Source organism: Cetorhinus maximus, chromosome 20, assembly GCF_964194155.1.
Source record: "Cetorhinus maximus chromosome 20, sCetMax3.hap1.1, whole genome shotgun sequence".
In the NCBI taxonomy this organism is placed as follows: domain Eukaryota; kingdom Metazoa; phylum Chordata; class Chondrichthyes; order Lamniformes; family Cetorhinidae; genus Cetorhinus; species Cetorhinus maximus.
The window spans coordinates 67241724-67262885 of NC_135898.1; the positions used below are offsets into that span (position 1 = coordinate 67241724).

Sequence of the window (21162 nt, forward strand, 5' to 3'; positions counted from 1 at the left end):
TGCAGCCACTGCTCTCATTCCAAATAAGCTAAGAGAACCTCAAACCTATTGGATAATTGCAGAGGCTCGCACTCCTGCCCTCTGGATCACCTTACCTGCCTCACTCACAGTCACACCCTCCTGTCCCTGACCACTGACCAAATCAGAAGACCCTATCCTAAGTGATGCGACTGCCTCCTGGTTCAAAGCATCCAGGTAACTTTTCTCCTCCCTGATGTGTTGCAGAGTCTGCAACTCAACCTCCAGGTCAATGGCTGAGCCGAAGTTCCTCGGGCTGCAAACGCTTACTGCAGATGTATTTTCCCTGGATCGCAAGGCTATCCAGGGGTCCCACATGCTGCAACCTTGTCATATCACCTGTCCTACCATCCTTAATGTGTTTTAATTAATTGCTTAATTATATTATTCACTTATGTTGCTTTTTTAATATATTTTTATTAACTTTTTCACCAATTTGTGTACTATTTTAAACCTTAGGGATAGAATAGAACTTACCCACTTAGCAGACACTCAGCAAACAGCCAGCTCCTTTCCCTGTAGTAGAATAAGAACTAATTCCTACAGGGTGAGAAAGATAGAAAAAGGAAACTAACACCTCCTTCACCCCACCGCCTCCTTTGCCAAACTCCAAGGGCAGGATTTTACTGTCGGCGAGCAGGGGTGGGGCCCGTTCGCTGATACGTAAAATGAAGCGCGGTGATGTCGGGTGGAACTCTCAACGTCACTGCGCCCCATTTAAATTTTCAGGAAAGCTGGGGTGCAGCAAAATCAGCTTTGTGCCCGCCGACCTGCCAATGACCATTTGAGGCCATTGACAGATCAATTAAAGTAATTAGTGGACCTGCCCGTCCAACCTTAAGGTTGGCGGGCAGACCAGGAGCCCCAGTGGCAACTAGAAAAAACATGAAACCTCATTCACAGACGGGATGAGATTTCATGTAGGGTTTTAAATATTTTAATAAAGTTGTTTGGAAATTATGAACATATCCCAACTCATGTGACATTGTCACATGAGGGGAAATGTAAGGGAATTTTTCTTTTTCTATTTTTAATATTTTGGAAAGTAGAGGCGATCTCCCTGAGGCAGCACTTAGCCTCAGGGAGACGAGTGTGCTCTTTTGTGCACGTGCGCACTCTCGATTTTAGGCATCCCCCTGCACAGGGAGCGCGTAGTGCTTCCCTGTGGATGTCACACTGGGCGGGCCTTAATTGGCCCGCCCACGTAAAATGGCGCCGATTGGAAGCGTGTCCGCACGCGCCCACCCATCAACTCCCCCCCAACGGGGGGAAAATTCTGCCCGAAATTTGCACTCAGTTTCCTCAGCTGCATTCTGTTTACCTTAGCTGCACTAAAGGCCTGTATATATAGCCAACTGAACTGGAGCTACGTTAACCAGATTCAATCAGTTAGCTTTCACAGCAGATAGTGAGTTTACTCTGTTAAGCTGCAGGAAGAAAAGAACTTAGCCTGCTTATAAAGTACTTTCCAGTTGCTGCTAATTACAGACTAGATTAGATTTTAAGAGCAAAATTTAAGAACAAAATTACCACTTTAAACTCCGCCACTCACCAAACTCCCAAGTCTGTACTCCAAGTTTCCTCAGCTGCATTCTGGTTTTCTTTTTAAAAATCTCTGTCTACTGCAAATTGATACACGATCAAATTAGTAAATAGGGTCCAAACTTGCCAAGTGGATGGAGAGAGAGATAGAGGCTCAACTACTAGTCCTGTTCTGCTGAAAAACACATGCTTAAACAGAGTTTGGCTCATCACATGACTTCTCTGTCCAACTCCCAGTAATTTGAACGATAATTGTTATTTTAATTATAAATTGATTAGCTCGTCTGGAGAGCTATTTTAAAAACTAAGGTATTTTTTCTGAGCAATTAACCTTTGAATGGTTCATCTTCAGCTGTTGAATACTGTAGGTGATTTCCATAGCTATCTTGTCAATACAGCAGGAAAGAAAGTCTTTCATAGCCCCTGGAGTTGTGGGGGCGCAGTCATTGTCCTTGGTGCGTTTTGCAGACTTGCGTCTCCTTTCCATAGGTTGGAATGCGGAATGTATATAGTAATATAAATTAGTGGCCATCTTGAAATTGAAGGTTGAAGTCACTTTAGCCTGTATCAAGAAAAAAAGCTTTTTAAAAGTTCAATTCCTGTTTCTTGCCAGTGAATTAACGATCAATATTTGATATAAGCACATGTTCATAATTTAAATAGCACCTTTAATATGGTAAAAATCCTAATGTGCTTCACAAGAGGACTATCAAATAAAATTTAACACTGAGTCACATGAGATAGTAGGCCAGTGACCAGCAGCTTGATTTAAGGAGCATATTGCATGGGCAGAGAGAGACTGAGGAGTTATGGGAGGAAATCCCGGAGTTTTAGGCCTAGACAGCCGGAGGCACTGCTGCCAATAGCAGAGTGATTAAAATGGGTGATGCACAAGAGGCCAGAAGTAGAAGAGTGCAAAAGAATTTGGAGGGTTATAAGGCTGGCATGATAGGATGAGCCATGACATGGAGGGATTTGAAACTGATGGTGAGAATTTTAAAAACTAAGTGGTATTGGACTCTGAGTCAATGTAGATCAACAAGAATGGGTGATGGGTGAACAGGAATTGGTGGGAGTTAGGATATGAGCAGCAGAGGTTTGGATGAGCTCAAGTTTATGTAGGATGCAAGGTGGGAGGCTGGCCAGGACAGCATTGATATTTTAAATCGTAAATGTGAACGTTAACGACAGAAAAACCTGGCAGGAAGTATGCACAGATAATTTATTAATATATTACTTTGAATGTGTCCAGTAAGTAGTGATGACCGATTGCACAAATGCAATGTTGTAGAGGGTTTTTTCAGTATTGAAGATACTTCACATTTTAAGATGTCTGTATTGCTTTTTCTTTTAGGTGTAATGACTGTCTCGCCACTAACTACCCCTGGTACAAGAAGTAGTAGAAAATGCAACAATTCAGTTTCACGGTTACTGAGATGTAGAGCTGATTTCTCTTCTAGTTTAAATGATCTTTGTGAAAGTGTACCCGAAGTACCAAAAGTAAAAGGCAAGCCAGTGGAAGATATGGTTGTTGTAAAAAGAATCATGAAGACCCCTAAAGTTAAAGGCAAGCCAGTGGAAGACATGGCTGGTGTAAAAAGAATCATGAAGACGCCCAGAGTAAAAGGCAAGCCGGTAGAAGATATGGTTGGTGTAAAAAGAATCATGAAGACGCCTAAAGTAAAAGGCAAGCCGGTAGAAGATATGGTTGGTGTAAAAAGAATCATGAAGACGCCTAAAGTAAAAGGCAAGCCAGTGGAAGATATGGTTGGTGTAAAAAGAATCATGAAGACGCCTAAAGTAAACGGCAAGCCAGTGGAAGATATGGTTGGTATAAAAAGAATCATGAAAACGCCCAGAGTAAAGGAAAAGCCAGTGGAATATTTTACTGGACTACGTATGCTCATGGCAGAACCTAAACAAAAAGCAGAATCTCCTGAGGTTAGTTATGTTGGAATTAAAAATTTGTTTCACCCAGGAAAGGAGGCGGAAAGCTGTGACTATAGTGGTTTGAGTGAAATGTTTTCAACTGCTATAAAAACAGAAGAGAGTTCAGATTTCAAGCTGCAACAAATGTCAAAAACAAGTACAAGTGAAGAGGAAACAAATAGACCATCTACGCCACTTGAGAAGATATATAGTGATACACAGACAATGGAAACATCTGAAAATAAATTGAGCCAGATTGTAAAACAGCACAATGAACAGCTATTGACAACAAAAAACCCTCCCCAAGAAACTGGTGGAAATTCATGTTTGCCATCAGATGTTCAGGTAAATAAAACCTTAAGTTTTAACATGGTAGTAGAACTGGACTCAAATGATATCTGTGAAAGCATACTCAGTTATTGGTATGTCCATTTTAATTGATAATGGCCTATGATTCATTTCTAATTTAATATAACTTGTAAGTCCTCATGACTTTACAATCACCAATTTTCGTGAGGATTGTTTTCCCACGCAGGACATTTGATGTCAGTTTGACCTGGGGGCTGATTGTTCCTTTATTTCCTTTGAGCTCTGTTTCCTTTAGCTAGTTGGCTATGGGTTGCTTTGAGCTTTGTCGTGCCATTGTGAATCATCTTTTCCCACGTTATCCTGTCAGAAATACCATGTTCCTATACATCAGTAAAAGTTTTTGTATTTGCCTTTAGGCAATCCTAATATTTTGAACTGACCCCACAAAAGTGCTTACCTAGCTTCAGTTCACTGTAGAAATACCATCATTGGATACTTAGTATCAGTCATTCAAACCAGGTGACCAGCCCACATTATTCCTGCCATATTTCCTCTCAGAACATCAGTGCCCTTGCCACCATTAAATTTTCATATTCGTTTTCACTTAGATGGGAAGAAAGATTTCTGATGTAGTGGCTAAGTAGTCCAGAGATTTCATACTTAACTTGAGGCTTACAAGGCAGTAATTATATTTTCAGTTTAATGCCCTTTTGCTCCCATTATCTTTCAAAGCTTTCCAATAACACTCTTAGCCATAAGCAACCTGTGGTTCACCTCATCCTTTAGGAGTACATCATGTGGCTTGCTGCTTCCTAGGTAGGCGAGTTTATTCACTGCATGCAGCATGTGCCTTTTGATGCTATTACGTGGCACATGAAGTTTTGAACAGGTTCTTCAGAGACCTTAGTTTTGGGCTGCAAGGGCTGGAGTTTTAAACTGGCAGGGTGAGTTTTCCTCACCGTCTTCAAAATGGAACTGTATGGATATTTGCTTGAGGAAAAATTGGGTCTCCAAAGCTAGAGTCACCTGGAATTCAAAAAGAATGGTTGTTAAAACAGAAGAAAGGAGTTTTTGAAAAATACCAAATACAGTAGAAAACCAAGCAGAATGGAGTGCACGGAGCTAATTAGGGGGAAAAATAAGAAAGGCAAAGAAAATTGGCAGGTCACATAAAAGGGAACCCAAAAATCCTTTTTCAACATTTAAAAGGATAATTTTAAAGAAATAGTGGGGTTGATTAGAGATGAGCAAGGAAATGTTATGGAGGCAGAGGATATGGCAGATATGGAATGAGTAGTTTGCATTTGACCTCACAAAAGAGGATGAAGTTAATGTTGCAGTAGAGGGAGGTGGGAATATATATTGGTTAGGATAAAAAAAACAATAGGAGGTACTAAAAGTGTTGGCATCACTCAAATGTTAATAAGTCACCTAGTCAAAATGGAATGCACCCTAGGTTGCTGAGGAAAATTAGAGTATGACATAAAAAGCTCTGACAATATTTCAATCCTCCTTGGATATGGAAGTGATGCCAGAGTATTGGAGAATTGCAAGTGTTTACAGCCCTATTCAAAATAGAGAAGCAGAATAAACCTGATAACTACAAGCCAGCCAGCCTAATATCAGTGGAAGGAACTACTAGAGAACATTGTAGAGAGCATCATTAATTCACACTTGGAGAAATGTATGTTAATAAAGAACAGTCAGCATGGATTTGTTAAAGGCAAATTGTGCCTAACTAACCTGATTTTGAGCTATTTGAAGTAATTGAGGGTTGATGATTGTTGTACAGAAGATGTATACGTATTGAATTTTGATAAAATACCAAATAACAGACCCATTCGGAAAATGGAAGCACGTGGGATTAAAGGGGCAGTGATAACTTGGGTATGTAACTGGTCAAGGGTTAGAGGCAGAGGGCAATGGTGAACAGATGTTTTCTTTGCATGATGAAAATACGCAGTAAGGTCCACCCAGGAACATTAGGCCAATTTCCTTTGGCATATAAATGATCTGAATTTCAAGCCATGCTGGCGAAACAAAACTTGGCAATATAACAAATAGGATAGAAACAGACTAGAGGAAGACATGGACTGGTGACATGAGTAGACACATGGCAAAGGCAATTTAAAGCATGCAAGTGTGAAATAATGCACTTTTGGGGGAAACAGAATGAGAAAGCAGTATAATCTAGATCATAGTTCTCAAACTGTGACCTGGAGACCCCTGAGGGTCTGTAGAGACTTTACAGAGGCCTGCAAAATCATGTGAATGGGACTTGTTGCTCTCTGGTGCAGGTTGGGCACATGCGTTGGTTACCTCATTTATTGGCAGTGTCACAATGGCAGAAGTGTTGCAACCAGGCGTGTTAGTATGTTCTAGTGGAGATAGATTGATAAACAGCAACAGAAATCCCTGAAACACTCAGCGTTTTGTAGTGTATAGGCAGGCAGTAGAGGATTACACCTGAAAGCGTGTCAGTGTTCCCAACAGTAGCCACTGAGCCCAATTTCACACGAGGAAGAACAGGAAGGTGTTGTGTGGTGAAGTATTCAACAGGCATGTTGTTGAATCTGTAAGATTGTCTTTCAGCTGAAGGGAAGATGGAAGTTTTCAGATCAGCAATCACATCAATGTTCACTGTATCAGACAGCTCTGGCAAAATTTCAGCAATCCTTTTAACATGACATTAAAGAAGCTTACATTCAGAAATGTAAATGAGAAATTAGTTTATTATAGTTTTAGATGGAGGATGTCTGTGATAACTATAGTCCATTTGAAAAGGTATCCTTCTCTCAAAAAAAGCTTGAGAACCACTGATCTAAATGGCACTGTTTTGGGGGTGGTGGGGGGAGGAATCAACAGCGGAGGGACCTGGGAGTGCAAGTGGCTGAGCAATTTGATATGGCAGTTATGAAAGCTTATGGGATACATGACTTTGTAAGTAGAGGTGTTGCTTTTGTCCTCTGAAGTCACCCTTACTACAAATTGCTGTTTAGGCTTCAGTGGGAGTTTTGTGTACAACACTGGGTACCAAACTTTAGGTATGATGTTGAGGCCTTGGCAAGGATACGAAGGAGGATTACTAAGTTGGTACCAAGGATGAAAAGTTTAGTTTTGTGGAGCGATTGAAGAAGCTGGGATTACATTTTTCTTCAGAGATGAAGAAAATAAGGAAAGACCTAATAGAGGTATTCAAAAGTGAGGTGTTTTAATAAAGCAGGTAGGAAGAAACGGTTTCCTCTGGCAAATGGTTCAGTAACCAGAGGTCATAGATTTAAAATAATTGCCAAAAGAACTTTAGGGTAGATGAGAACACACTACCTAAAAATGGTCGATTCAGATTCCATAATTTCAAAAGGCAACTGGATGTGTACTCTAAGGACAGGATTATGGGAAAAAGTTGAAATTAGGATTAAATGAGTTAGTTCATTCAAATATCAAGCCAGCACGGGCGTATTGAACAAAATGGCCTCCTGTTCTATAAGATTGAGCCTTTAGCCCATCTAATACTTGGCTCACCTCATGACTGATAACATTTTTGACATCATCCTGGTGGACCAACATGTAGTCAGTGTATGGAACTAAGGTGGACCCGTGTAGTTTTATGTTTGCTTGGAAGTCGATGCGTTGGCAGTGGTCAGGTGGTACACATACATCTTGAGGAGCAGTGTTCCATTAAGCATAATTCCCTATGCTATGTCTGCCTCTGGGACTGATAGGGCAGCTTCTGCTTAGCTGAGAGCAACAGTGTTATACCATCTTAGTGCCCTGCTGAGCACACTTTCTTTTTCAGGTCTACCTGTTGACCCCTGGAGTGTTCCCTCATTCCAAGCTGCTATATTTAAGTATTTTTTGTTTTGTTTTGACAGCTTATGGGAGATTTCTGTCTGCTTTGGTAAACTGGCCACCAGTTAGTGAAACTGGCATTGTTTAGGGTGCCTTTTATAGCCCCTTCGTCCATGCTACGGAGGTGAGCAGTGCGACCCTAACTAGGTCTACTCAATCATTTGGGACTGCCAAACTCCACTGTTGCTTTGAGTTAGTGAAATGTGACTGTGTTACAAGCTGCCACTGTAGGCTGTCACTACAGCCCTGCACCTGCTACTTTGCTGCTATCCCATTGCAAGAGTTTGAAGTGTGGTGTTATGAAAATGACACCAGCGTGTAAATTGGATTCTAATACAGAAGATTTGTGCAGATTCTGCCTCTCTAATTCGTTATCTAGATCCCATGGCAAGACATTGACTTCATATTCAGTTCTCTGCAGCTTTAGTCTCTTATCTGTTGCACCTGTACCAATAACCTTGCTATACATATAGCTTTGCTACTGTGCCTTCTCAGTTGGAAAATAAGTATAGCTGCTGGTTCCAAGTGACCTGCCACACTTTGCATACTGGAAAGAGAGATGGGGGTGTCTCAAGAACTCAAGGACATCCATTTAAGTGTTACCCTTTACCTAGTTTAGCCTGTAAGCCTACTTTGCTGCATGATGATTAAGGTGGGTGGAAATTTGGCCAAAATTCAGTTTTCTGTTCCAGAAACAAAACCTCGTGTTTATGCCCCATGCCCTTGAAATTGCTCCAATTTATGTCGTTATCAAACACAATTTCAAGGTCATTAATAGTAACTGGGCAACTTGATTTCTGGCATTTCATCATATGCTACAAAAACAATATAGTGTTATGATCTTGGTAGAGGCCAGTAACCTTTTTTATTTTTTATTTACTAAAAGAATGAACACAAGATTTTTCCACATCAACAAAGCAAACACCAAATACTATATATCTTGTACTCTGCATCCAGAGTTAACATGAGTCAAACATGAATTAATAGGCAAATTGTGGTTGAATATGAACTATAAATTGCACATTAAATGGCAGATACAACCAAGACGAATCCTACAAATCCACTCGAATTTTGGTGACCATACTGTCACAAAATCCTTAATTCTGCCTTCCCCACGAAGAACTTCAGCTCCTCTCCTCGGAAGTAGCATGACCCCCTGCCGACAGCAGCACACAACCAACCCGAGTTTCATAGGCATGGACTTCACAAATGGCACAGTTCTGCAGAACCTGCTCAACTCGGTCTGGCTGGTGTAGACCCACCAAAGTTATCGCTGTAGCAAGTTATTGTCAGCTTCTGAATCTGGACTCTGACTTCTTCAGTCGTCTTCAACTTGTTTGTATGGCACCAGTGGGCTCATCAACTGTTATTGCCCAGCTTGGACTGATCGGTGTCCTTTTCTACCTTTTAAATAGGCTCAGTTTGCCAGAAGGTTTGGTTTCCAAGCCTTAGTTTGTTTTTATTTTCCTTAAATACTGGGAGGGTCAGTTTTCTTTCTATGTTTATTTGTTCTTTTCCTTTCTCAGTTCAGTTTCTGTTTTAGTTTAGGGTTTGCCTCAAAAAAAATTTCAAGCTCCATATTGGTTGGAGTTAAAATTGGACTAAAAATGACTGACAAGATGGGTGCTTATGAACAGTTGATCCTCTGACTATGCTGAAATGCTTAAACTAGCTGATGTTTCTTTACATTTAAGTTAAAATTGAGTGGAGTGTTAATTAGGTATGTGAAACAGGAGACTTTCGCGCACACTTTTGTTCTGTACAGCTTAGCTATCTTGTGAGTAAGTATCTTTTTTGCTGCATCAGGTGACTAGGAAGGGACAAGTTCAAGCCAAAAGTGTGACCTCTCCATCTTCCAATCAAGATTGCATGCAAAGACCTAAGCAGCCTGAAGCTTCACAAACGGTTCCTGAGGATGAGCGTGTTGATTTTTCAGAGAGGGGAATAACTGGTAAGTTTTTTAAAATTGAATTATTAAACAGTTATTATTTGGGCTAAATCTTCCATTTACCTAAGCATGTCACTCACTTGTAATACTTATAATGAATTTCTAGGAGTGAAATCTGATTTTAAACTTTTTCTAATAATTTTCCTAAATCTAGCAGATAAAGAATGTTTTTTTAAGGGTGAAGACCTCTCTCCCGATAGAAATAGTAGCCAACAACCAAAATATCAGCAAACCCAAGTTTCAATATCGAGAGTTCTGTCTTCAATTTCTTGGAATAGTTATCTCCTTTTCATGCATTACTACAGTTAGACCAGGTATTATGATCCAGTGCATCTATTTCACATCCATGAACAGCATTCTGTTGGTCTGCTAATTTCACCACGCTCTGTAGTCACTCTCTTAGACCTGGACCTTCAGTTCATTTAGATTCCATAACGTGCCAGACTTAAAGACCAAGGCTGGAAATTTACACAATCACCCTGCCCTGGTGGTTGGCAGGTGGGGGGTGGAGGCGTAAGATCAGGTGGGATGGCTGTGGGCACTGTTCCAATCGCCTACCTGCATCCACAGGTATTTTACCAGCAGTAAGGTAGATGTCAGGTAGACTGTCCTAAGGGCCTGTTCCCAGCATCACTGGTATTTTACTAGCAGTAGGTGGCACACATATCATGTGCCAGCCTGGGGGTGGGGTTCCCTCCTGTTTGGGCACCCTGTGCTCCACAAAGAGCAAGTGAAAAGGGCTGCCCCAGTTTGATGACCCTGCCCACTAGCATTTCGATTGCTGCTGCCCGCCCCCCCCACCACCACCCCCAAACCCAACCTCCTTGCCAGGGCCTGCCCTGGCTAGCCTGCTGCACTTAACTTCACTGATCTCCGTCGCTGGCTTTGTCTAGGATTGCTTCCAGTGGCGTTGCTGGGACCAAAAAGCTTCCAGACCCTTGAGCCGGCTGGTAGCTCATGGAGGCTGGACATCCTGCTTTGTGTGGTGTTGAATCCATGACCTCAGGTAACTAATTGCCTTAGCCCTGCAAAATAGTGTTATGGATTCCTGAGCTGGTGGAGGCTTTCTCAACCCTGACTTTCCAGCTGCCGGGCAGGGCCATGACTTCCATGTTAAATTCCAGCCACGGTGTGGAAATGTGCAAAGCAGTGACTTAGATATTGGCCATTTACTTTTGGAACTTGAATTCATATGCAACCCAGAGTTAATACTAGGCGTGAATTCAATTCATAATTGCCAACATCCGTCACTGTAAGCACAGTTGAAGAGCAAATTGATTTGGTTTTGAACAGTTATTGCATACTGTTTATTTTTGGGAAGAATAATCTGTAAATTGGATTGTCTTAATTTTTATTTTTATTTTGGGATGTGGGCATCACTGGCTAGGCCAGCATTTATTGCCCATCCCTAATAGCCCCTGAGAAGCTGGTGGGGAGCTGCCTTCTTGAATCGCTGCAGTCCATGTAGTGTAGGTATACCCACAGTGTTGTTAGGGAGGGAATTCCAGTGTTTTGACCCAGCGACAGTAACGGAATGGCGGTGTCGTGTTGTTGGAACTGCATTCATCCATGCAAGTGGAGAGTATTCCATTACACTCCCGAGTTGTGCCTGGTAAGATGGTGGACAGGCTTTGGGGAGCCAGGAGGTGAGTTTCTGCAGAATTTCCGGCCTCTGACCTGCTCTTGTCACAGTATTTATATGGCTGGTCCAGTTCAGTTTCTGGTCAGATTATTATCTGAATGGCTATAAATTGAGAGAGGGGAGTGTTCAACGAGACCTGGCTGTCCTTGTACACCAGTCGCTGAAGGTAAGCATGCAGGTGCAGCAGGCGGTAAAGAAGGCAAATGGTTTGTTGGCCTTCATAGCCAGAGGATTCGAGTACAGGAACAGGGATGTCTTGCTGCAATTGTACAGGGCCTTGGTGAGACCACACCTGGAATATTATGTGCAGTTTTGGTCTCCTTATCTGAGGAAGGATGTACTTGCTATAGAGGAAGGGCAGCGAAGGTTCACCCGACTGATTCCTGGGATGGCGGGATTGACATATGAGGAGAGATTGAGTCGATTAGGATTACATTCGCTGGAGTTCAGAAGAATGAAGGGGGATCTCATAGAAACCTATAAAATTCTAACAGGACTAGACAGGGTGGATGTAGGAAGGATATTCCTGATGGTGGGGGAGTCCACAACCAGGGGTCACAGTCTGAGGATATGAGGTAGACCATTTAGGACTGAGATGAGAAGAAATGTCTTCACCTAGAGAGTGGTGAGCCTATGGAATTCGTTACTACAGAAAGTAGTTGAGACCAAAACATTGTATGTTTTCAAGATGGAGTTAGATATAGTTCTTGGGGTGAAAGGGATCAAAGGGTATGGGGAGAAAGCGGGAGCAGGCTATTGAGTTGGATGATCAGCCATGATCATAATGAACGGCAGAGCAGGCTCGAAGGGCCGAATGGCCTACTCCTCCTAGTTTCTATGTAACCCCCACAGGATGTTGATAATGGAAGATTTGGCGATGGTAATGCCATTGAACGTCAAGGGGAGATGGTTAGATTCTCGTTTGAAGATGGTCATTGACTGGCACTTGTGTGGTGTGAATATTACTTGCTACTGATCAGTCTAGCTTCTGTGTTGACACTGTTTAGTTTCATTGCCAGAGTGACTAGTTAACTGCATGCATCTAGTGAGGGAAGTGGTAATTTTGGATGTGCATTAGGCCAATGTGTGCACTCACATGGAAATTCTATTTGAGTCATAATGGTCAGCAAGCATCTGATCTCTTTCTGACTACACAATTGCACCCCTTTTTTCTGGAATAGTCTGCAGTTTTGACAAATTGAAGACTGCTCCAGTTATGCTGTTGGGAGGGTGGGGTTGGAATATAGAGCATAAGGCCCATTTTTTTGAAACCATGGTCTCCTGTTATCAGGTTCAAACCTTTATTATCTTAGATTCCCCAACTAATGGGGCTTATAAAATGGAAAAAAATTCATAATCAGGTGCTCATCAAGAAGTTTAACTCATTCTTTTGAAGATCATCTGATGTTGAAGCGCTTGCAGCATACTTGATGAAAGGTTGCACCTACGTTTGTGCACCTGTCTGACACAACTTTTTCTGTTGTCAGAACATTTGATCTTCCAGTCAGGTAGCCTGAAGATTAATTTAATTTTCCTGCTAATGTGGGATCTTAACCTAATTATATGTATATGTCAGCCTTAAAATAGTAAAGCCAATTGAATAAAACCATGTCTTTATCCATGTGTATGTAATGTAAGAATTAGTAAACATGAAGTTAGTTTTTTCTTGTGTAGTTTTAGCCTCATTGAAACATATAATTTGTAGTTCTAAAGTTGTTGAACTCTAATGTGCTAATAAATGCAGCTAGCTAGGCACAAATGTTTCATTTTAGAAAAGGCTATGGATTCCACCACTTCTTTAGTCCTTTTGCCTAAGAGTCAAAAGGGTTTCAGACTCTTGTCCCACTCCACAGACTTGCACACAATCTAGCCTGATATTCCAGTGCAGTGCTAAAGGAAATCCTCTTTTTTTTCTCAGATGCCATTTAAATCAAGGTCCTTTCTTCTGCTCAGCTGGACATAAGAGACCCCATGACACCACTTTGAAGATCAGTAACGTTTCCTCTGTCCTGGCCAGTATTTACTCCCAACTAGCATTGCTAGAGCACAGATCTGGCCATTGTTACATAGCCGTTTATGGGACCTTGCTGTGTACAATTTGGCTGCCATATTTCCTGCATTGCAATAGTAACTACACTTCAAAAACACTTAGTCGTAAGGCTCTTTGGGACGTTCTGAGCTTGTAAAAGGTGTTATATAAATACAAGTTTTTTTTCTTTCCAGAATCTAAAGATGAACAAGCTGCAGTGAACAAACTGACCCTACCAACGAGGCGATCTTTAAAAGAAAGGACTGGTGCCGACGACTCCCCAACAACAATAAATGCCACACCAAATAAGAATGGATGTTCAATTGAATTTGCAGAGGAAGTAAGCAAAATGGCTTCAACGAGGAAATCGTTAACAAGGAAGAAAATTGATGATGATGATGTGAAAATGTCACTTATGCCTAACAAAACTACAGGCAAGAAAGAATCTCCCCATGAACAAAGTGAGGAAGTAATTGTTTTGAAACCACAGAGATCATTGAAAGAAAAGGATAAAATTCAAAAGATTGAATTGGAAGAATTGCCTGTCTCAACAAGAGGGAAGAAAAATTACAATGATCAAGATGCTGATGTGAAAATGCCACTTACACCAAACAAAACTACAGGCAAGAGAGAATCCCATGAACAGAATGAGGGAGTAATTGTGTTGAAGCCACAGACGAGAGGATCATTGAAAGATAAGGGTGAATTTCAAAACATTCCCAATGTTGAATTGAAAGAATTGCCTAGCTCAATAGCAAAGGACACCACATCAAGCAAAAATGAATCTCAAGGTAGAACAATTGAGGAAATTAACCAGCTGGTTTCGCCCATAATTAAACCATTGAAAGGGAAGACGGAAGTCCAAAATGTCCAGAGCAACGAAATGACAGAATTATTCACACTTGGCAAAACTACACCAGACATGAAAGGATCTCAAAATGGGCAGATTAATGAAGTAAATGAAATTACTTCAGTAAAGGAATCATTAGAAGCCAAGAAGGAAGCCCAAACTATTCAAGAAGTTGAAATAATAAGTCCACCTACTTCAGCAAAGACCGCCACACAAGATAAGAAACTAATTCCAGTGGCACAAATTGAAGTGGTGCATACAACTTTAAGAAAGAGATCACAGAGAAGAAAGAAAGAAACTGAAAATATCCAAGTTACTGAAGTGAAAAAATCGTCTGTTGTAACAAAGTCCTCAAATGGTAAGAAAGAAGCTCAATATGCACAAATTGAGAAACTAGGCGATTTATCTTTGAAAATGGTAACGCAAGAAAAGGAGAACATTGAAAATGGTGAATCAGAGATAATGAAAAATGGATGTGCATCACCAAAAACCTGCATAAAAGACATAGAAGAGGTTAAAGATCATCCAATTGAAGATGCAAAAGTACTCACTAGAATAGGAAGAGCACAGAGAAGAAAGAATATAAATGTTGAAGAAACAGAGGCACATAAACCACCTGGAACAACAAATGGGTACACAAGGAAGAGACGTGATCGCTGTGCATCTGTTGAGAACATAAAGGAATCAGTTGGCTCACAAGGTAGTTTAAGAGATCAGGAAGAGGTTGATAAAGCAGGAGTAAATTCTGACCCAGACCAATCTGAGAGAAATGGAGTAAAGACTGAAAACCTAAAAATACTTGCAAAGAAAGACCTGGTTAGCTCTAAATCTATATCCACACGAGGAAGGAGAGGAATTAAAGACTTGCTTTTGGAAGAAGTTAGTCAGGATTCTGTTCCAGCAAAGAGATTGCGAAAAGAGAAAGAATTGGATGAAGCTCCAAGTAAAACTGTAAACTGGGATTCTAACATTGCATCTCCCAAAGTAGCAGACTGTACAGTCGAGACATTACAAGAGGCACTTAATAAAACTGAATTGCCTATACTTGAAAGGAGGTCACGAAGAGGAAAAGCTGCAAAAAAGGAAGTAAATCCACAAGTTTCACTGGTGTCAATAGAAACGTCAAGAAAAGCAGTATCTGAGCATACAAACAGCAAAGTAATTACTGATGCAAATGTACCCCATGAATCAGCTGAACAGAAAGGAAGGCCAAAACGGAACAAAACTGATGTTTCACTTGAAACACAGGCATCCACTAAAAACGATAAATACAAAGATGCTGAAAATACCAATGAAGAAATACCTGTAATGAAAAAGACTAATCATACTGAATCAGTCTTAAAACTATCACCTACACCAATAAAAAGATCACTGAGAGGGAAGGGTGGACAGAAAGTAACTCAAATTAAGGAAGAGCATGTAAAGGAATTGCCTTCTAGAAATTCAAAAAGAAACACAAGAGGGCAGAAATTAATGGCAACGACTGGTGAAGAACCACACGTTCCAGTAAGGGGAGCTTTAGGGAAAGAAGACGAACATAAAATGGCCATGCCTTCATCAAGGGCAATGAAGAAAGACAAGCAAACAAAGGAATTGCTGGTTGAATGTGAGGCTGTACCAGAACAGCAGCAGTGTGTGGCTACAGTTGATGCACAATTGGATACTGCAAGCAAACAGGTGTCACTGCAAGAAATCAAACCAATTACTCAAAAAGGCAAAGGTAAAGTTTGTCAGCGGGCAAAGGCCTCACCTAAAGGAGCTGTTGCTTGCCTGTCAAATGTTGACATTGCTGTCGGAGAAATGGCTGTGCAAGAGAAGAGAAGCCATTTGAATGTCTCTGGTAGCAGTGAAGTGGTTGATTATTCAGATATCCCAAGTAACACTCAAGCTACGAAGCAAACAGGGGATGCTGAAGTGATGAGCAGTACTAAGAAAAATGATGTGACATCTCATGAATATGAAATCAAAGAGAACACTCGACCGAAGAGAGGTGTTGGAAAAGGAAGATCTGCAAAGAAGACTGCAACAGAAAGTGAAATGGAAAGTTTAGTTATTGATACTGCTGAGGAAATTGCAGAAAGATTGAATTTACCTAAGAGGGCTTCAAAAGCATCTACTGAGTTTAAAGATGCTCAGAAAACAAAATCTGATGGCAAAAAACTGCCTGAGCCAGCTATTAGTAAATGCAGTAAAAGGAAAATTGTAAAGGAAGATGCTGCATCAGTTGTGCAAGCAATTTCAGAGGAAGGGCTGCAAATTGAGAAAGAAGTGGTTGATCCTGTTAAGGCCCCCAGAAAAGGTGGCCGTGGAATGGTTAAAAGAAATACTTCAGCTGTAATCAATCAGGAGTTAAGCATGGGTGTAACTGAAAAGAAACAGGTAATAGTAAGTTCAGCCAACAAAGCTGAAAAGGGCAAGAAAGCCAGAAGAGAACAAAACTGTTCTGACAAGGACACTGCTATTACTCAAGTAGAGAAAGGTGAATTGATAGATAAAAAGGGGAGGAGAGCTAATCTTGAAGCGCGAACAACTGACGATGAGAATATACAATCCAGGAAAGTTGAGGTTGAAGATAAAGGCAAAGAACAAAAGATGAGTTTCCTGCCAGCGGAATCCTCAAAACCAGCTAGGAGGGCTACAAGGGCTAACAAATCTTGTGAAGTTGCAACAGTAGAGCCAATTTCAGTTCAACCACTTGCTAGTGCATCGCTTAAACCAGCATCCTCATGTCCCTCAAAAAGAACCCTCAGAGGAAAGCGTGTTATTGCAGAAACCTGCGATCTATCTCCTAAAAAATCAAAAATAGGTAAGAACTTATTTTCATTTGCTTATCAAACATTTAGTAATAAATTCAAAATAAAGCCTGCATTACAAATTTTTGATGCTTTAAAGCTGCACATAAATTGCTTTTAATTCATTAATAAAGTTATCTGGCAATAGTGAGTGTAACTATATGCACTGCCCCTCCTCAATTATCATTCTACTAGGAGGCAAAAACGGGTTTAATATCGGTTTAACATGGGCAGTGCTGGCTGGTTTCAGTAGTTTAAACTTCAATTCCAGTTTGAATTCCATTTTGGTCTACACTGACTTACAATACTTATTTCACACAATTGCCTTTGTCTTTATTGTGTCACTTTGTAGATCAGACCGGTGCATCTTATGGTTTCATTAGAAATTCTCTGACTTATTCGTCCATGTTATAAGAACATAAGAAATAGGTTGAGAAGTAAGTCATAACGGCCCATTGACCATGCTCTGCTATTCACAAGATCATGGTTACGCTTCTACATCAAATCCTATACATCTCCAATACCCATACTTCTCTTTGAATGTACTGAATGACCCAGCATCCACAATCCTCTAGTGTAGAGAATTCCAAAAATTAATTAAAGAAATTTCTCCTCATTTTGGTCCTAATTGGCCAACACCTTACCCTGAGACTGTGATCACTAGTTCTAGAATCTCCATTCAGGGAAACGGCCTCTTAGGATCTACCTTGTCGAGCCCTATATATACTAGGGAAAATATTGTTTCAATGACGTCACCCTATTTTTTTAAATTTCAGAGTATAGGCTTCTGTCTGTCATAAGCCCTCTTATCCCGTGCATCAATCTATTGCACCTCTGTTGCACCCCTTTAAGGGAAGCATCTCCTTCCTTAGTCAATATAATTTACCGATCTACCTCCACCAACCTGAACCTGAGTAATTGGCTTTGTTTAAATGTAAGTCCTTAGCTTTGGACTTAATTACATCTCTATCAAACTTGATATGAAAGTCATCATATGATCATGCTCTCCCGGAGGTTCCTTTACTATATGATTACTAATCAACCCTGTCACATTATACAATGCTAGATATTGTTTATGTATATCACTGGTGTTTTAAAACTTGGGTTTTCAGTTTAATTCTGAATTTCACATTACAGAAAAGGAGACTGGAAAGGTAACGACCCACAGCAGAAAAATGACGAAAGCAGCTGTGAATGCAAAAAAGGCCCTTCCTGTCACACCACAACCAGCCAAGCCAACTGGGCGTTCTACTAGATCCCGAAAATAGAGAACCCTACATCCAGTCTTTTCTTATAAGCCATCTGCATGTAGATTGTAGAAATTGTATTTCATTGGCCCTTTTGATTTTCCTACTTTTTTGTTTGCTTTTCGCATGTGTGAGCTTATGACATACTGTACAATTTGTTCAGTAAATTGCTTGTGGCAGTCTGTGGAAAAAGGATATATTAATGCTGTATTGGAATTTTGGTAGAAGGACCAATGTTTTTGCGATTTTTTTTAAGTTTAAGATTTTTAAAGTTTATAGCTGGTGGGGATAAATATGAAGCAATTATCAATTCATGAGCAAAGTGTTAATTGTGAAGATGTAAACTCCAAACTATGAAAGTCTGGGGTTTTTTTTTTTGCTTGCTTTTAAGGTTTGGAATTGTACATTGATAGAAAAAATGCATTTTTATACTCTCTAAATTCTTGTTGCAAGAGATTTAAATTTAGCAATAAATTTTGTATATTGTATTCCTTGTCTTGCATCTAGATTTTCCTTTTAAAATGAGACGGCATTTCAATAGATTTAAACTTCTTTGTTAAAAAGAAATGTCTGTCCTTATCTTGCTCAGCTGAATGTGTCATTGCAATGGCATGGATGTCCCAACATTATTTAAAGGGATCATGCAGTACATACAAGTTTGTTGCTGGATTATTTCTTCTGGCTGCTGGTCAACTTGTAAGCATTTTTGAAGGTTCTCTTGATGGTTGATGTTTTATTATGCTACATGGTGTGGCTTGGCTGGACTTACGGCCCTATTTGTGCCATTTAAAATATTCTGGTATGAGGTTGCTTCCAAGTATAGGAGGACTGGTAGGGCTTACTCTGAGAATTGAACATGATTGGGGAAAAGAGAGAGGCCACACAGGGCAAGACAAGCTGCAAGAAGCAGACTGCGCAGCTGGAGGCCAAAACTGGAGCGTCTGAAGGGAGCAATTCCGTTAGCTCAGTTTCAGCAAGGACCAATGGCATGCAGGTGCATTGTTTCACCAAGAAGCAGTTACTGAAATCTGTCAACTGCTGTAGTCTCAGCAGAGTAAGGGCCCTATTTCCTATGGTGTCAAGTGGACTCGCTTTGAATTTTTTTATTCCGCTTTCTTCTTTCAGGCTACTGCTGAAGATAAAAGTTATCTCATTCTGCAGTGCATGACTGTAAAACAGAGGTGTCTGAGGCTCCCTAATGGGAGAAGTATGTCTCATTCCCATTTGTCAAAGACGAGCTCAAAGTTTTACTCATTGCAAACTTTCCTGGGTAAGGTAACATTGACTGAAAACTCCTCATGTGAAGTTTGCCATTTTTATTAACAAAGGAAATTCATTCCGTTTCCTCAGTCTGCAGCTTTCCTGTGACCACAAGCAGGTGAATGCCTGCTTTCCTATGTCTGATCAGGCACTTGCACACCATGTGTACAATGAAAAAGCATGTTGTAACAAGGAACATAAAATGGATCATTGGTCTCAAACAATGTCCAGGCCACTCTGAAAGAGCCCTGTAGTATTCAGCTAAGTGGGCAGAGAGATTTGTGGTAGCATGCAGCACAATCTGTCCAGTTTGAGAACAGCACCAATCAGGTGGCAAACTCGATGGAAGTTGCAATTATAGTCCCTTTCTGCCAAGGCTCCACACAATTAGATTATGCATGAGTAATAACCTCAGCTGTTTCCACGTTCACCAATACTTGCACTCTTGCTGCCCATCACATCATACTCTTTCCAGCAACACTTATTCATACCTCCCTCAGTTTACTTCATTAAGTTCAAAATCAAATGCAAAGTCAAATCCAAATTAATCAAGTGAATCACTAATATATGTTAAATGAAACAAATCACCCTTGGTGTTTGCCTTCTGTGTCTTTACTTTTCTAGTCCTCTTATGAGATGTTTCCCCAGTGGCTGGAGAAGAGGAAGTGGAAGGCTGCTGACATTCAATCAAGACTTTAGATGACAGTGTGACCTTAAGTAGCTTTGGAATGGAGGGCCTGGCTATAGACTGCACTGTCTCTGCACAGGCTACAGTAAATGGGCTGACAGGCAAGAGCACTGGTTGGAGTGACAGATGGAAGCAGGAATGCTGTCACCCTGATCCTCTTCAATGGAATCACTGACATTTGCCTGGGGCAGTGCCTCAACAATCCTAGTGATCTTCTGGAGGATAGATTGCTGGGCTGTTATGTCCCTGTCAACAGTGGCATATAGAACCATGATGGCAGTAGTCTGGGCTTCCATCGAAGCTCTTTATATTTCCATCATAGCAATCTAAGCTGCAAAGCAAGCAATCTAATATTCCATTAGTCAGAACTTGGATATTGCTGAAAGACATTTTTTGTCTTGCATTCATCAGGGCAATTGGCAAGAAAATGCCAATGTCAGGGGAAACAACAAATTTATATTGTATGGGAAGAGTGCTGATTAGTTGGCAAGTGGACTCTGGTAGAGGCTATGGAGAATGCACCAGTTGATAGTTAACTGCCAAGCATTGTTTGAAATTTAAACCAGGCAGCTTGACTCTGGTCAAGACATTGCCCTAGGAAATAAACCAGTGAATGGCTGTCACTTATTTTGTTAGCTGAAGCAGGTGCAATATGTGTACATGTTCTTTCTGTTTGCAAAGGGCCCTGTGTATTAATATATATAGCTTACAGTGCACGCAAATGTATTACACTGCAAGCCCAACTGACAGTCCTACATTGGTTGTCAGCATAATTCTTAGCACACAGGATTATTTAGCAAATGTTGTCCAATCGCAGCCTACAAGTGATATTTGTCACTAACAATGCTGCCGTTGAACCAAAAAGATGTTCTGCCTATCACACAAATGAGTAATGTGGTGTATCAATTTCAGTGCGATGCTAAGTATGTAGGCCATACAGCCCAAAGACTGATGGATCATATAAAACAGCAAGTCCTTTCTGCTGTTTGCAATGGGCAAGGCACAGGTCATACTCAACCAACCGTGCTTGTAAAACTCAAAAGACTGTCCAAAGTTAAA

The 21162-nt window shown here is 40.7% G+C and overlaps 1 protein-coding gene across 4 annotated transcripts in view; it reads left to right on the top strand.

The window, feature by feature from the left end:
* The window catches only part of mki67 (marker of proliferation Ki-67), a 56213-nt gene extending 37570 nt beyond the window's left edge, over positions 1-18643 (top strand). For 3 of the 4 annotated variants that reach the window (XM_078564882.1, XM_078564879.1, XM_078564881.1), the window contains 4 exons: positions 2915-3834; positions 9454-9598; positions 13461-16922; positions 18046-18643. In XM_078564882.1, coding sequence (XP_078421008.1) covers positions 2915-3834; positions 9454-9598; positions 13461-16922; positions 18046-18176 — 4658 coding nt within the window. In that variant the 3' untranslated portion in view covers positions 18177-18643. The remainder of the gene's footprint in view (positions 1-2914; positions 3835-9453; positions 9599-13460; positions 16923-18045) is intronic. The other variant, XM_078564880.1, reaches the window with a different exon arrangement.
* The last annotated feature ends 2519 nt before the right edge of the window (positions 18644-21162 follow it).